This window comes from Amphiprion ocellaris, chromosome 14 (genome assembly GCF_022539595.1).
Source record: "Amphiprion ocellaris isolate individual 3 ecotype Okinawa chromosome 14, ASM2253959v1, whole genome shotgun sequence".
In the NCBI taxonomy this organism is placed as follows: Eukaryota; Metazoa; Chordata; class Actinopteri; family Pomacentridae; genus Amphiprion; species Amphiprion ocellaris.
In genome coordinates this window covers 11750421-11768471 of record NC_072779.1, presented here as the reverse complement: position 1 = coordinate 11768471, position 18051 = coordinate 11750421, and the positions used below count along the sequence as shown (strand labels likewise).

The window sequence follows — 18051 nt, the reverse complement described above, 5'->3', positions numbered from 1 at the left end:
AATGCCTGAATAGTTTATTTTTTACTTGTCTCTGACTATGTCTTACTCATCATTTATGTAAATAAAAACAGCTTTTCAGAATCCAGAATGCTCTTCTGGATATCCATCCATCTATTATCTATACACTGCTTAATCCCCATTAGGATCACAGGATTCCTGAGCCGATACCAGCTGACTCTCTGGACAGGTCACCAGTCCATCACACTGCGGCACATAGAGACAAGCACTCTCACATTTGCACATAGGGACGATTTAGAATCACCAATTAACCTCAGCATATTTTTGGACTGTGGGAGGACCTGGTGAAAACACAGGGATAATGCGCAAACTCCACACAGTCCCAGATCCCAGGCCCAGGCCGGGACGCGAACCGGGGATCTTCTGGCTGTGAGGCAACAGTGCTAACCACCGGATTTACACACACGCACGCACGCACGCACGCACGCACGCACACACACACACACACACACACACACACACACACACACACACACTCACACACCTAGATGAGTTGTCCTGGAAAGTTTACCTTTTAAAAAAAAAAAAAAAAAACATTTGTAGCTTACCTTTTTCCACTGAAGAATGTGAAGATGCTTTGAGCAAATGTTAAAGTGATACCCGCCTCAGGCCCACTGGATTGCAGATGTTTTCTGCCTGATGCATCTGTTAACACAAGATTATAAAAAGAAAATTCCTTTGTTGAAATTGATGTTTTTCAAGGAGAATATTCCTGAACTTGTATCATATTTTGTCCTTTAGCTTGAAGCAGTGAATGACTTTAGGTGGCTGAAATCGTTAGACATCTCGTTTTATATATAATAAAAAATGTGTTGATTGGATGTCTTCAAGTTCAAAGGTATGTCATGCATTTTGTAGTAACCACACAAGTCACGTGTGGTTTTCTTTCTTTCAGCCCACTTCTTTGGATACTCTAGAAATCCTCCTCATGTACTTCTCCCATGATCCAGCAGGGAGCGTCAAAGTGTTGAAAGTGAGAGAAAAGCGTCAGAGCAGAAGGGATGCTCAGCCAGGTGTCGGCTGCAGCATCAGCACCGCTCCTCCTCCTCTTCCTCCTCCTCCTCCTCCTCCTCTCCGCATTACCTCTCTCTCTCTCTCTCTCTCTCTCTCTCTCTCCGTGCATCCACGGAAAATGAAGAGGGGAGTGGAGGAAAAAAACGCGCTTGTGTTTTGTTTTGCAGCTCCTGCATTCTGACCGACATTCTTCAGTGAATCAACACTGTAGAGAAACCAGGAGGTAAGTCACACTACTGAGAAAAAAAAAAAAGAAAAACAGACTGCGGGTGTGTTTGGCCACGATGCTTTATTTTGCAGGCCAGCATGAAGAAGAAGAAGTGTCGCACATATATTTAACGCTTGTAAGGATTTTGACTCAGCAGCTACAAATGGATGTGATCCATGTATTTATGCAGGCCTGGTTCAGTGCAGTTTGTGAGGGAAATTGTGGTCCTATTCAAGATTATTTTTATCCGATGAAGAAATGGCTGGAAGTTGACATGCAGATCCTAAGTGAGGTTTCAAAATAAGGTTGGAGAGAAAGTGAGGTGAGAAAGAAGAGCAGGTTGGTGTGATGGATGGAGCAGGTCAACTCTCTGTAGGTGCTGCTAATGATCCAGCATAGATTATAGGCTTTAGACTCTGTTCCAGCTATGATCCACTGTACTGAGAGGTGACATCAGATGTGGTTTGATGGAATTTGTATTCATTTAGTTAGAAATGCTATTTATTTTTTACACATTTTATAATTTTTGTGCAATGTTTTTGCTAGATTCCTAAAACCACAACCTTAACCATTCTTATTTTGTGTGAGAAAAAAGTGCCCAGATGGCTTTTGGTTTATAGTTCTGTGTTACACATGCTGTTGTATTTTTCATTTTTGATTTATTTGTGCTGCCTCAGACTTTAGCCATGCCAAGTTTAAAGTTTTTCCCCTCTAAGTGCATTACTTGCTACTTCTATACAAAGCCTGAGGAACCTCACACACAGTGGCAGTATTCTTATCACTGTAGTTACTTTTGCACTCACTGTTATGCTGCTTAGAGGCTGGAGAGCAGAGGAAAGGAAAGAAGCCATGGATCAAATAAAGGTGAGCAGAATGAGGGCAAGGTCTCCTTCACTCTGATGTCTCTGGTCCTGATTGATCGGTGTCTGATGATCAGCTTGTCCTTGAGACTGTGGGGGGCAGTTTTCCTGTCTTTGTTAGAGGCAGTCCCCTTTTTCTTTTTTTACTTGACTGCAGCTGTTGTTTTAATATTTTCAGCTGTGCAACTGTGTAAAAGTTGTTTAGAATTCGCCTTTAGTCGATATGATTCCACCCTGAGATGTTCTACATGAAATGTGTGGGAAGTGTGGTTTTTCTTTTTTAGTATTTATCGAGATTGTCTGCAGCCGATATTGATCCCAATATCAGAGACTTCCCACATTTATGGATCTTCCACTTCATTTGGCTAAATCTTGACAATCCCTCCCAGTCACGTTGATGGGGAGGTTGACACTGCATCAAAGCAGGGCAGCAGATCTCATGGCCTCAGCATGTAGCTGTGCGCTGTCTGCTGTAGTTGCTGTTCTAGATGCTGATGCATGTGTGATTGATTCATTACATCTGACCTCTGCTATGTCAGAACAGCAATCAATTCAGCAGATCTCTGCCAGGAAACCCACTCGCAGCAGTAGTGTGTGTGTGAGTTTGTGTCTTTTGTTGAAGTGCTTGGTTCCAGATACGTATGTACTATATGTGTGTGTGTGTGTGTGTGTGTGTGTGTGTGTGTGTGTGTTTCTGCAGGTAAGACAGTTTGTCACAAAGCCCAGGAGTGTAGCGCACCGGTGCGACCTTCAAGGTCATTTTATAGGACAGAACAGAGGGGAAGAAGGAGGAGAGGAGACAGAGAGGGTGAAAATAGAGAGCTGAAGGAGAGAAGGAAAAGAAAACTATGTCAGTATGCCTTTCAATTATAGGTTTTAGGTGTCAAGTTTAATTCATTTTCAATCATACATTGCTTTGTTTTCCACTCTAATTTATAGGACAGTGTTTTGCAAATGGATATGGTAGTGGCCTTTGAATATAAGAGGATAATTTGTCCTGAGCACTCCTAATTAAACAGTTCAGAGACGTCTTTGCTCAGTGTGAGAATGTATAGTGTTTGAGAGTCTATGTGCATGTGTGAATTCAGTGTGAATGAAGTGTCAACACACATGCAAACACACATTCTCAAATTCACACTGCTTTTGTCTGGAAGGTGGCGATGAGCTCGTTTTAGCTCCTCCCCTGCAGTCGCAGGCGAGATATCAGAGGGTGAACGGAGAGGCACGCCTCCGCTGATGACACACACACACACACACACACACACAAACACACACGCTTTTCCCTGTCCTGTGGGGCGCCAACATGAAAGACCCTTTTTACTTATGTGCATGTGTGTGCTTCCATTTGCTGAATATGTGCCACCAGTTCAAGGGAAGTGCTGCAGATGTTTATATTTTTTAATCTATTTTTGTGTTATAGGTCATTTTAATTATATCAGAAGTCTTATTCGGCAAATGAAGGCATTTCTATGAATGAACATGCAAGCGTGAGCAACAATGTTTTTACAAAGACAGAACCGCAGGAGCTGTAGTTGACTTCAGTGAAGTCCACAGCATTAATTTTTCTGGATACTTTTCCACACTCGTTCTTTTTTGAGCCATAAACGTGCTCCCAAAAATAAACTCCTCTATCAGAACAGCAGCTCATGTGCATCCTGCTCCCAAAGGAGCTCATTGCCCTGTCCTGTACTTTCTCACCTCCTTTTATTCACTGTATGGAAACAGACATTCCACTACCAAATATTGCTCTTTTTTTTGTTGTTGCGTATCACCACCCCTCTAAAATCCTCTTCTCGCCCTATTCTTTGCTCACCTCTCCCTGATCCTTTGCCGGTCCTCCCTCCCCCACACCCCTGGGGTTTGCCACTTGCACATTATATATGCATACACACATTTGCACATTACAATACTAACTAGAATCCTTCACATTCCCTTGCCTTCCACCCCCTCCTTGCTCTCTGCAGCATCATTTATTTCTATTAGTGTATTTCCCTAAAAATCAACAGAAGTGACTCAGCCTGTTTCAGTTCCACTCAGCTTTTCTTTGTCTGGGCCGTCTCACCTTTCCAGCCTTTATGTATGATGTATGACTGTCTACGCGTTTTTTGTGACCACCTTCCCTAGAGTCCCACAGAGAATTCCACTGCCATTGCAGTTTTTATCTGTGCAGCTTTGCATCTGAAATGAACTCCTCTCCTCTCCTCTTTGTCCTGCCTTGTACAGTTTCACCCACCAGCCATGCAAGAGTTAACGTTTTTTCTCTGCGACAGGGTAGTGGGTGGAGGGGCTTTGCTAATAACAATGCGGTGCTACCAGCTACCAGCAACCAGCGTGGACAGACAGCCTCTTTTCTCCTCTCTTTCATGCCACCCCTGTCTGGATCTATAATACATCTTCCTCCTTCTCCTAATTTTCTCCTCCAGCCCAGACGAGTCAGTTTGTTTCTAAACATGCTCATCAATCTCCCGACCGCTTCCTCCTTGTTTTTAACTTAATAACTCAACCCTGCTGTTGCTTCTCTTTCTTCTACTGCACATTTGTCTTCCCTTTATCCATCAAAACTACAGTCCATCCTTATGGACTGCACAGCACAGCAAAACCAGACAGTGAAGCAGGACCATGTCTGATTTAGTGGAGATTCATTTTCAGTACTTGCCAGAAGCAAGGCAGAAAAAATAACAATTAAAGAGATGGTAAATTCCATCACTGTGTGTGTTTGTGTGTGCAACAGACCTTTTTATTTACAAGCCACATTTCCTCCCAGTGAGACGCTGTCTCTTTGTCTCTGCTCCTGCTGCAGTGATAGTCACTGCCTAAATGTGTGTGTAGTTGTGTGTGAAGGTGATGCTCATGTTTGTTTGTGTCTAATTTTGCATGCACACAAGTTCATGGCTGAAGCTCACACTTAATCAGAAAGTGATAGTTTTAGTGGTTCTGGATGTTTTTTGCGATCAGCACAATACAGCACAGCTTGCCGTCATCTGTTTAAATAACGAGACAAATGTTGTGTGTGTCTGTGTGCGAACATGTTTTGAGCGCGTTTGGTCACTTTTCATTTCGCTCTGGCTAATAAATCCTATTACCAGCATATTGTGATTTTCTGTCGATTCCATAGCAGGTAGCAAACACTGCCAGCCTGCACGCAATAAGGAAATAAATCAGCTTTTATTGCTGATGATCTGATTTTCTCATTCTCCTTATTCAGTTAGGTATGACCACCCACTCTGACCCAAGATCCTGGAGAAATCCTGTTACAGTTCCCCTTATGATATAGAATGACTCCCCCTGGGGTGCAAAAAGGTGTCCAACTGTGTGCATGTGGAAGTGGAGTAGGAGAGAGAGACATGGGGGGGAGGGCTGAGAGGGGATTATTTGGGCAGATGTAGTCCACTGGTGTGCCATCCATAAGGATGGAAATAGGATTGATTACTTCATGCTGCCCCTATTAAGTGGTATTATTAAGGTGGAGGAGGGATTGGAGAGATGGAAAGGACAGGAGTAAGAGATGGAGACAAGAGAAAGCGATAAAACAGACGGGAATCACTGCTTGACTGAATACAATTGTGAACTATATTGTGTTGTAGTAAGCAGAGAAGCAAAGCTTGTTGATAAGGAGCAGCTCTGTTGTTGTTTTGGATGCACATCTATATAGAAAACCAGAGCAAAACAATAATCAAGAGACTGCAAGATGCTATTTCTGTGTATTTTGCGGTGTTGCTTGCTTCCCTGTTCCGATGGCAATCCGTTTTCTGTGCTCAGTGAGCTATTGCCTGGTTCACACATCCAAACACTCAGGCATACTTCAGTGAATCATCACTTGTGAAATTCTGTTTTCAGGGTGTCTATTGTGTCTTGTGAAAATGGAGCGTTTAGCTTATTTCGCTGCTATTTCTGTCTGTGTTGTGTCGCTGACGGGAGATGGGAGGAGAAGGGCTGGATGACTAAAGCTTAGCTTATTTCTGAATAGACTTTCTCACTAAGCTTTATCCTGCTAGATGATTCTATGTGAATGGCATGCAACATAAGGAACATGGTATTTTCTTTCCAAAATGGACAAGAGGATGATTGTTTTTGTGTCTGTTTATCATCAAATGTGCAGGACTCTTAAAATGCATGTTTTTAGACTCACACACGAGTTCATTTCAACCCCAATTTAGCCTTGGGAAACTGCACAAGGATACAGAAGGGTGATGTCATTAGAGATTAATTACATGCATGCAAAGACCCAGCATGGACTGCATTAGAGGAACAGGGTTTCATCTTTAAGGATAACTGCTTCACTGCATTTTAATGTAAATCGTGCACTAAATCTAATAATGTCACGTGGAAACATTCAGGATTCATAAATTACGGTTATGCATGTCATCGCTCTGCCCATTTAGGTTGCTTCTCCTGCTCTTTGGCTCCTGTTTCAATGTGTTGGAATTCACATCTCTGTGGAAATATGTATATGGATCCAGGGGAGCCATGGTGGGACAGGGGAGGGGATGCATATGTGTGAGTGTCGAGGTTCCCCTGGGACCACCGAGCTGTAAAACCTGTCTGCTCTCCAGTGGGGGAGGAGAGGAATAAAGCAAAGTGCCAAAGACAAATGGCTTCTGTAATAACCACATGTGCTGCTGGACCGACAACAAAGACGCCGAGGGAAGGCGTGCAGGCATGCGTTGATGTGTGTGACACTCTTTGTATTGCCACATGTGTACATATGTTTCTGAAAATGTAAACCAACTCATCAACGGAATACGAAATGTGCTTCCTACCTGGCTTACAAAGAGGAATGCATAAGATTCTGAAGTAAATTCCTTTGAAATGGGTTTTCTTCTCTGAATCTTTGATCCCCTGAATGAAAATAGGATTCGCAATCTGCCCTTCTTGACAGCTGTAAAACCCTCTGATATTTTGATTCACCATCATGGCCATCTCTATGAGGATGTGTATGAATGTTAGTGCTGTTGGAGCAACGCTGTTCTCCCAAAAATGATGCTCCTATACAGCTAAACTGCATTTTCAATTACTTGGAGAGGGAAATAAATCAATGTAACTTTTAACCAGGAGGAAGTCTCTTGTGGGACCATTATATTTATACTTAAGTTTGAGTGGTGGCTCAACAAGTAAGGATCTGGGCTACTGATCAGAAGGTCAGAGGTTCAAAACGCCAGTGCTGCCATTGTTGGGCCCTTGAGCAAGCTGACTCTGCACTCTGACCCCAACTTGGATATGTAAAAAAGAACATTTCACCATGCTGTAATGTTTGTAACATTTCATTTGACTTTCACTGTTTGGTCAGAACCGGACATCACAACAACTTGGGAAAATGTCACAATTTTCACCCTTTGTTTGAACATGTTTGAAGCTTCACCTCCACTTTCTGAGTTACCAGGATGACACACTCCTCCATCTAACATACGACTGGTTGGCTGGAAAGCAATTGAAGAGCAATTCAATAAAAGTCAAACGGTAATGTTGATTAGCTATGTATTAGATATACCACAAACTAATTTATTCTGAGACACAATACGTTTCCCTCAAAATGTAATCGAGAATGCAGTTGTACATTTTTGGAGAGGGAACTCGGTAGAGAGGAGGGCGGAATCTTATATTTCATTTTGTAAAAAGGAAAACCCTTCACATCATTTTTAATATTGTCTTTGGAGCCTCTGCTTCACCTAGAAAATCAGATTACACACCCTCATACCCATATCTCGGGATATTTATGGAAAATATAGCAATGTGTTGAATAATTCAGCCTCATTCTCTGTTTTGGAGTCAAGAGCAGTTAAACGAATTCCTCTTCTCTCTCTTCCTCAAAAGCGTTTTCGATGACTCATCTCTTCTAGCTTCTGTTTCAGTGTAACTTAATTAAAAACATCTTTCTGGTGTAACTATTTTAACTTTCATACAGTCCCTAAATGAGAAGCCTGGATGAGACAAGCCAGCTGCACCTCTTAGTCTGAGCTTACTTTTATCATGAGATTCACACGTCTACCTGGAGAACAGAAACTTATAAAATGCAAAAACATGTTCCCAGTTCCATCAATGAGCGTAATTCAGTACTAATTAGCATTCTATCTGGTGAGGGATTCACAATAATTATTTCACTCTCCTCTCTTGGGCTTCTCTCACCAAGTCACTTCAGAAATTTCAGGGCTCTATAGCTTATTCTATAGAGGTTTAGATGATGTATTCCCTTCAATCAGCCTAATTTAAAAAAAAAAAAAAAAGCTGCAGCCCTTCTGCAACAGCTCTCCTCTTCTCTGTATCCATCCGCTTGTCTCGTCTCACCCACCTTCAGGTTTGTCTCAGTCTCTCGCCCACACGGACTGATTCCTGCTCACATCCAGAGAAAAAAAACGAGGAAGAGGAAGGCCTGTCTCTCCTCTCAGTTGTACACCACTTTAGATTTTCACCTCCAGTTACATTGAGACCCCCATCACGTCATGTTCTCAGCTCGTCGTTTCTCCCCCTTCTCAGAAGAGCTTTTCACTGGTTAAATGCAGCACTTGATAGGTTAGGTGCCTGGTGAAAATCACAAATCCAAGTCCTTCACTGAACTTGATCACTGCTGAGATATCATCTTATCCTGCCCCATGCTCTCATCGCTTCAGCGATGCGTCCGTCTGCCCATTTTGCAGGGACGTGATTGCTCCTTCACTCAGCTATTTCTAGCAGTTGTGTATCTCATCTTCATCGCGCGTGGGTGTGAGTTCACGTGTGAAAGTGATGCACAGCAGAATGTATGCATGAGCTGTGAGGGTGAAAGCATAAAGCTGACCTTCAGAGCTGTGTTGTCTGTTTCCGACTGACCTTTTATCCCTGATGGAAGACGCAGGGGTCAGGACGCATACTCTCCCGTTCCCAGGGATATGGCATTTCCATGACAACAGAAGCAGGACTGTTCAATTTTTTCTTAGGTGTTGCTTCCTCCTGTTTTCCCGAGAGGGTTACAGACCGAACAGTTACCTCGAACTAGTCGATTTCACCATCAAGTGAAACAAAGCCCGCCTTCATTACAAATTCCAGCCCAGATCACCTCAGCATGCATATATGCATCGCTAATATCGGCATTGTCCTCGTTAGTATGCTCAGAAATCTATCTGAAGGTAAAAGCCAGTGTCATGCCGAAACAATTTAATTCTGAGAGAAGTTGCCATGTCATCACTGATAACTTGTTTATCCTTTGCGGATAACTAGTAAACAAATAAAAAAATAATGTAAATGAACTGTTTGCCTGCAGCACCGTTGGCAATAGTGCATACACAACTCAAGAAGCCAAAAATCATCCCTGTCTACTCAACTCTCTTATTTGCAGTATTTCCTATGATCAGACAGAAAAGGCCTGATGATCAAAGATATTTCTCTTCAAGTTCGTTACATTTGTAATTGCATAATTCATATTTCTGTCAAAGAAAAACATCAACTTATCTCCCGTCCAATTCTCACTCCCATGTGATCTTCTGTACTTACTGCATCCTTGTATGTATTTCACCAAAACAAGAGAGTGTGAACACAGAGACAACCTGCCAAGTGTTCCTTTTTTCCCTCTCTTTCTTAAATGCATGTTTCTTGCTTGTGCTTTTCATCATCACAACAGGTCATTTCTTCAAATACTCAGACAGGTTCTTCTGCTCTTTTTCTTTTTATGTTTAGGCTTTTGCCAGATTGATTTTGTCAGCCACGCTGTTGGGTGAGACGTAGCTTATTCTGGTTCAGCCACTGTGACCAAGCTTAGCGCTCAGCCTCCAAAGACTGCTGTCATCAGCACAAGCTGCGGCGCTACATCAGTGCCGTAATCGATCTGCCACCATGTCCTCTCGGAGAATTTGCTCACTCCATAACACAAGCCTCTGTCTCCCACTCTCATCCTTCTCCTTCCCCGCCTCTTTGAGTTTTTTTCTGTGTTTGCTTTCTAATTAGCTAATTATTTGATTATGTGCCCCAGTCATGGATAAATATTAGCAATGTACACACAGACTGACTGGGGCAGACAATGTGTGAATTGTCCTATGTGTTTGTCTGCTTGAATGAATTCCTCTGCATCTCTCAGTAATTTTTGATCCTGAGCAGAACACCGGTATAGAATAGAACTGCTTTATTTTAACGCTATCTGAAATTTTGGTTCCATAATTGCAAAGCTTAAGTCAAAGTGCCTTTTTAGCCATGCTCAGGTCACCGAGTTCCCCAAAGCTGATCTTCTTTTAACAGACTCCTCTCAAAACTGTGATGATATCTCCAAATTACTTTTAGGATGACCTTGAGGAAATTCAAATCACATTTGAATGTTTCCCTTTCCAGTGTAATTGGAAAGAATTTGGCTCTTCAAATTTTGAGTGCTGCCAAATGTGCCACAGGCAGTGGAAGCTGCCACCTTAGCAGTCAGCTCGCTTGCTGCCACAGGACACACAGAGAAGCCACCTGCTAATGAGAACAGACGCCCCTGCTGCAAACATAATTAGAAGGTGGGAAATCTATTCCAACTTTGGAAACTGCTCAAATATGCAGTGTGATGGTTTGAAGACATATATTTGACTCTAATGACCATCTTGGTCTAAATTTACAATATTCTCTGCCTACACAGATGATGGTGATAACTGAGCATGTGTACCTGACAGCTTTGATTGAATCTGATTGACATGTAATTCTTAGTATGTTGGAAACAGGCTTACAAACAAGTAACAAAGAATATTCTCCCTTCTGGGCAATAAAACTGAATCCATTAATATTCAGTGGGTGAAGGCAGAAAAAGAATTCCTCATAGAGCTCTTGCATAATTATGAAGAAATTTAAAGACACACCCAGAAGTCTTCACTGCGAAAGCAGAAATGTGACAATCGAGCCTCTCAGGCATTTGTCGAAGACGGATGTGTTTTTGTTCTGTACAACTAGATCGCGACATTGACTTAATCAGCCATATGGCATGTTGGAGAAGGCCTGTTGAGAGAAGAGTGCTAACCTCCTGCAGTGATCAGAAATATAGTGTGGATTTATTCCTCCTGAGCTGCTACTGGCTGTTGTTGTACATTCTATATAACCAAAATGGATGGAAGATGCTTTTTTTTTTTTAATTTTTGTGCAGATGGTTTCACCCAGTCCTACCTTCTATTTTTCAATGTCTCTTGGGAAGAAAAAAAAACGTTCATTACAAAACACTTCACACCCTTCTTCCTCTTTGCCTGTCTTCGTGAGGCATCCCCAGAGTGACTCCTTCACTTGATGCAAACACCAGCAGTCCTCTGCTTCTGTCTTCACTTATCTCTTTTCATCCAGCCCTCAACTGAACATCCATAGTCATTGTTCCTATTATTAATGCTGAAGCTGCTCATGCTGGTTAAAGCGTGAACATCAGTACTCCTGGAATGTATTCATTGACCTGCCACATCACATTGTACACTTAAACTAACATAGCTTTGTTTAAAATATAAATTAATGCAGCATCTGCTTGGAAAAATATGCCTTTAAGAACAACTGTCATTTTCTGTTATGCCTCTGATGTTTTTTTTGTCCAGCTGCTTTAATTTCATTTCAACTGACCATTCATGCATATGAGTTACACACATAAAGAGCACAAGGTGGCGTGTTATGAACACCGTTGATTTCACAAATTGCCGCCACCCGGATGAGACTAAATATAAAACCCCATAAGTGGCTCTGTGGGGGTTCAAAGAGGATGGTTTTTTTATGTGAAATGCGTGGTTGCATTTTAAGTACACCTGTTGCTCTTTCTAACAGCTTCCTTTGTTATCTTTTATTCCAGACTGAAGAGACATCCACCTCCCTGAAAAACCTTCAAATATAGCTTTGTTAAATCACAGTAAATGCAAGATACGTCGTGAGTTGCAGTAAAACAGATTTCATGAGATGACATTTTGTCCCTGGATTATTAAACTGAATGGCCATCATCACGTAGACCCTGAAGAGGAAAGACAGAGAAGGAAGCAACTCCAGTAACTCCATAAATGGCCTCAGCACCCTGCAGGTTTATTTGAGTGTGCCTACAAATATCAGTCGGACATGAGCGTTCCAAGTAGTTACCAGGGACTAAGGGTCAATGTTGACAGAGGAGAAAAGATTGGAAGTAAAACCCAGATCCAGTTCAGTCAGTCTGGGGATGATAACGCAAATCAATTGTCTTCAATCAGTAACCAAGAAGACAGAGATTCGATTGAGGACTCGGGGTACAGCGCAAGCTCCATTCCTCCTTTAGTTTCTCAGACTGAATCCCCAGACAAGTTAGTAATCTGGGGCTCAGAACAGCAATGCATGGAGCCTGAGCTCAGACAGTTTGAGATTTTGGATCGTCAGGAGATACACACATTCTTGGGAAACAGGAATCAGGAGGAAAATGAGGAGGAAGACGATGGGGGAAGTCTGAGAGATGAAAAAGATGAAGGTCCCATGTCCATTTCCTCCAGTTCAACTGCCAGCTCTGCTTCGACTGGCGTGCGGAGAAATGACAATGACAGCAACAAAGTGGAGAGCAGAATACAGAGGGGCAAAGAGGTGCAGAAACGAATCGGCTGTCATAGCACTGAAGAGCTTGACACACGTGTGACAAGCTCAATAGAGAAAAGGGACACCAGGTCAGGCAGGGAGAAACGAAAGGGAGGTCTGACGGAGTCCAAGTCTGAGACAAACGTGTTTGTCTCCAGTCTGTCAGCTGTAACTCTCAGTGGAAGCTTGTCTAGTGCTCTGGACAGTAGTGGAGAAGCAACTCTCATCTCTATGTCCAAGACCAACCCTTATCCCAATGCCAACAACACTACCTCAGCCCATACCAGAAGAAGGGAAGCCCCTGTGGTTACCAGTCAGAACTCCCCACCAATGCATCTTCAACAGAAACATGCTTGTCCTCAATACTGCAGCCAGGATCAGAGACACGAGGAGGGAAGTCATCACAGAAATGGATTGTCCTCTGATGGAGGGGTGGGCCAAAGGAGAAAGGCTGGATTTGATGACAGAGTTCTGCCCCCACGACGGCAACAGCTCGTCAGGCCCCTCTGTCAGACAGAGATGGGAAGATCGAGGAGCTTAGCAGAGACCCATTCTCATCAAACCGACACAGGGACACCCTCGACCCTTCACCATTCTCCAGATCCACACAGTAATGGGTCAAACAGAAAGTTTACAAAATCATCTTTACGTGAACCATCAGATTTCTCACATCTCTACAACACATCCGGTGTCTCCCAGCTTCAACAGCCCAGCCAGGCATCCGACAGGGAGGCTCCACCAGTGGAAAGACAGCAGGCCACAACTGTACGGCATAACTCCAGTCCATCAAACCCTTCCACCTTAGAGAAGAGACCCCAGACTCAGCTTACATACAGAAGAAACTGCTCCAGTCCCAACAGGACTGGGGTCGACTCCAGGTCATCTACCCCTCCCCACTCCCCTCTCAGGACACCCCAGGGCTCACCACGCAGGCAACCCTCCATGTACCTCATTTCCAGGAATGTCCCTGGAGTGGTTCGACACATCCCATCGGGATGCAACCCTGCTGTACCAACATCAGCTCAGGGCTATGGCAACAGTTGCTTGAGAGCACCAGTCAAAACTAATATAAGCACAAGTGGAATCCCTAAAGCGCCTCTTCACAACCAGCAGAGCTCCCCCAACTCTAGCCACAACTCCCCCAAAGAGAGCTCCCCGTCACCCAAACTGAAGCCTAAAGGAGTTCGCCCTAAAATCATTACCTATGTCCGAAAGAATCCTCAGTTTAAACCCCAGGCTTCTGACGGTCCTTATCAGGTATCTTCTCTACCATCCAGGCTCTCCACCTACCCCCACAGCCAAACACCCACATCTTTCAAAGACACACCTAAAGACCCCTCCAAGCCTGACGCAGAATCCAGAGGAGCCCCAGTACTTAGTGCCTCGAATCTGCTTTATGACAAGTACCGCCAAGAGATGCAAGTGAACAGTTTTCCATCAGGAATGATGAGCAGGAATATCAGGGCTCCTGGACACACAAACACTGTCCCCCCGACACATACACACAGCCACACTGCACCCCCAAAACTGGCCAGCAAAGCAGACAACTTCTACGGGACACCGTCAGAGGTGAGTAGTGTGTACAGGCTTTACGATCTGAGAGAAATATTTACCACAAGAGTGAAGCTTACATTTTCATGTCTATTGAAAATGGACTTCTGTGCTCAGTTTCAGTCAAAAAACATTGTCTGCCTTGCTGAGATCCAGTGCAACTCACCATCATGAGCACATTTATTCAAACAAGAAAAAAGAATTAACTTTTAATGGTTCCTGCATCAATAAGCATTAGCTAATTACTGCAAAATATACAGTGCACCGTATGCTGTACATTAAATGCAAAGTCAAACCCGTTCTATTAATTTTGTTGACTCTGTATATCAATTTCTCTGGCTGATGTCCATTCCTTATATCACAGCTCATGTATAATTGATCACAGATCTGCTGCATTTTATTCCCACTCTCAGAAGAGCCACTCATTATCACTTTCAAATCATTCCTTATTGATTCTGATTAAATAGCTTCATTTGGCATTCATATTCATATGCCATCAAACACGAACATGTGGAAATAAATAGTTAATGCTTGCTGAGGCACAAAGCCCACAGGGAGAAGACAATTCTCATTGCTTCATGTGACACTTCATGTATGTTAGCATTTTGCATAGTTACACAGTGAGGCTGTTGAGAGGCAGCGCTCTATTAAACAGTTTACATTATGGATCTCAGTTTCCCTGCAGGGCTGTATTGCATTTCCTTTCAGAGTTAATAAAATCTGACTTGTTGTGTTATATGTTCCACTCACAATGCAGCAGAGTTCAGAGCTAAAGAAAGAAATACTTGCTCTTTGTTTGTTGTTTGTTGTTAGATTACAGGGTGCATCAAATGTTTTGCACAAAATGAAACCCGTCATGGGAGTCAGACTTTGTTGTTAAACACATCAGCTTGTAAATAACTGGCAGAAGAAAAACCTTATCGGTTATAATTTTATACTCACTATTTATGGTGCCTCTAGAAAGTGTTCACCCCCATTGGCAGTTTTATCCTGTGTTTGCATTTCAACATTAAATCATGGTTAATTTAATTTGGCTTTTGTGAAAGCAATTTTCATAAAAAGACTCTTGCATGTGAAAGTGAAAGCAGATTTCTATAAAGTAACGTCACATAATTAAAAATAAAAAATGTCAAATAAGTGATAGCTATATAGAATAAGTATCGACCCCCTTTAAAGTGACTCATCTTATTCAACACAAGTGCAGCCAATTTGTGGTAGAAGTCACACAATTATTGAAATGGAGATCATCTGAGGGCACTGAATGTGTCTCTACTGATTGTAATATAAAGTCACCTGTATCTGGAAAGTCCAGTCACTGGTGAGTCAGTGAGTCAGTACTCCCTGCTGTAACTACGTAACAAAGACAAAAGAACACTCCAAACAACTCTGTGAAAAGATAATTGAAGAGCAAAAGTCAAGGTATGGATGGAAGAAACTGTGCAAGAAAGAGAGGAGTGAGGGAGGCCACCAAGACACCTATGACTCCTCTGAGTACATTTTTCTATATGCCTGTCAAAAAGCCAAAATAAATTGACCATCATTTAATGCTGAAAAACAATAAAATAAGAGAACATCTAAGAGATGTGATTACTTATAGATACTAAAAATCAGAAAAAACTTCAGGGTGTTTTTACAGTCATAGGGAAAGCTCACGCTTGTATTTTTAAAAATTGCATTTTTTGTATCACTGTAAAATTATAATACATACTTAAGATTTGCACTTTGCTCGAAATACTGTGTTTCTTTGGCCATAATGACAATTGACAGTCTCTTTAGTGTCATTTAACTGCACACAAATGACTTGTGTTTCAGTGCAAGAAATAAGATGGTACTTTCAAGTCATCATTTTGATTTCTAGGTGGGAAGATCCACTAGTTTTAAAGGGAGCTCCCCTGAGGACGCTCTTCAGTCAAGGACGGCTGCTCAGGCCGGAGGGAGCGGCAGCCTCCTGCGCTCTGGCCGAGGTCTGCGTCTGGGCCTCGGAGCTGTCACCAGGACGACTACAGGCTCAGCCAAGGGCAGAGGACCGGGTCAAGGTCAGAGGTCAACACTGGTCTTCAGCCAGCCAGTCCAACCTGTCAGTCCAGCGACCAGTCAGAAAGGCCAAGATAACACTGGTAAATTAAACATTTCCTCTTGTTCTGTTTGTTTACATCCCCACACAGATAGAATACCAGATGGAGATGGCTTCTTCTGAGCTACAGCCTGTGTCTGATTATATTTCAGCGACCCAAAATTTTACAAACTAGAGTGCAGGCTTATCTTTCTTCTCCTAGGCATCATCGAGCAGTTGTGGGACCTCCTTTCCCGCAACTTGGCCCGAGATGAAGGCGGCTCATTAAAATGCATTCTCTGAGATTAATTTTGGCTGATTTGATTGGAAGGCTTTAAGAGAACGTCTGAGGGGACTTTTTTTTTTTTTGTTGCTCCAGAAGGCTGCCATCTACAAAACAAAATAAATAAATAACTGCTCACATTTCTCTCTTCACACACTGCAGATTTCTAATTCAGATGATTCAGATACCACCTCTGACTGCTGAACTCAGATTTATGCTACGGCTCAATGGAATGCTGAAGTATGAAATTCTCTCATCACCCTGCACACTGCTGGAAGGCTATGCCATTTATCGCTTCCACACTTATTTGATCTGCTCTCTCCTTGAGTGTGGCGCTCACACGGACACACAGTAAAAATACACAGTGACATGTGCATATGTACACTTATATCTAGATATATACACACACACACACTTAGCCAAAAAACGCACATACAGAATTGATCAGCATGGTGTTATGATGTGCCAGGCTTCCTTATCATGATCCCCATTAAAACATATGCATAGTGTCTCCGTGCTGCTTGGCCCTCTGGGAACTGCAAGCTTTGAAGTGCAAAGCAATTAACGCTTAAGTAATGTCAGTATCTTCCTGCTGGAATCATCCTGAACCGCCACACATTGCATGGATAAACACCAGCTGAAATACTGTGTAAGTGTAGCATTGGTCAGCATTGTGTGCATCAGCGTCTATCCTTGTGTGTCTAGTAATTGAGGGATTTCCTGCTGGGTTTTTGTGTTGCAGTTTCTCTTCATTTCCGTTCTGTAGAAATCTGAGCTAAGCTTTATTTTTCTTTTGCTCTGTTCTCGACTGTGAATTACAACTTTTTAGCCTTTCAGGAGCATGAGCCACCTTTTATTTTTTTATACACACATTATAGCAATTACACTGTATAGCTATTGTACAGCTGTCAAACTGCTGTTACTGCTAACATAATTACAGAGTAGATTCGAAATTCTTCATTGTTATGATAATGAGCGCCGTCTATTTAAGTGACAGGACATTTGCATTGAATCTACAGCAACTTCTGCATGTTGAAGCTCTCATCCGCCCTTCTTCAGAACCCATGCTTTGCTCCAGTAGCGCTACAGCGATTGCAATGCAGTCGGGTATTACATTTAATAACATACAATTTAACACTTTGTGGAGGAAATCCATGCAGGCTCTCGCCGCTCACCTTGGCTGTGATTAAAATTGGTTGGTCATTATAGTACTGTCCCCAGCTGCCTGTCCCATTGACTTTTCTGGGCGTAATTTACATAATTAACCTAAAGTTAAGATGTTTTTGCATTTTATTAGAAACTTTGAAGCCAAAGAAAACACCTGCCTGTCATGGTTTGCGAAGGATTTTCAAATGTGGGCTTTTGAGAGCCACATGAATGTATAGTTGCAGAAGTATTGTATGGAATAAAAAAGAGACGGATATAAAAGAAAGCAGGAAGACAAAAAAAAGGAGAAAAGGTTTCGGTGGAATTCAAGACGAGAGAAGGGCGGCCAATGTCATTTTTTAGAAATCGTATCCTTGTTTCTTTTGTAGGTTGTTATGAATAATGTGCGTTTTCATTTAACAGGAGCCTG

At 42.5% G+C, this 18051-nt stretch overlaps 1 protein-coding gene and 1 long non-coding RNA gene across 3 annotated transcripts in view; one reads left to right on the top strand and one right to left on the bottom strand.

Annotated features, from left to right (window-relative positions):
- Positions 1-18051, bottom strand: part of LOC118470025 (uncharacterized) — a 37170-nt gene that overhangs the window by 10428 nt on the left and 8691 nt on the right. Inside the window, exon 2 of the long non-coding RNA XR_004847025.2 lies at positions 567-663. This is a non-coding gene — a long non-coding RNA (uncharacterized LOC118470025). The remainder of the gene's footprint in view (positions 1-566; positions 664-18051) is intronic.
- The window catches only part of mtus2a (microtubule associated tumor suppressor candidate 2a), a 47225-nt gene continuing 30029 nt past the window's right edge, over positions 856-18051 (top strand). The window contains exons 1-3 of one of the 2 annotated variants that reach the window (XM_023266553.3): positions 856-1255; positions 11852-14157; positions 15998-16256. In XM_023266553.3, coding sequence (XP_023122321.2) covers positions 12109-14157; positions 15998-16256 — 2308 coding nt within the window. In that variant the 5' untranslated portion in view covers positions 856-1255; positions 11852-12108. The remainder of the gene's footprint in view (positions 1256-11851; positions 14158-15997; positions 16257-18051) is intronic. The other variant, XM_023266562.3, reaches the window with a different exon arrangement.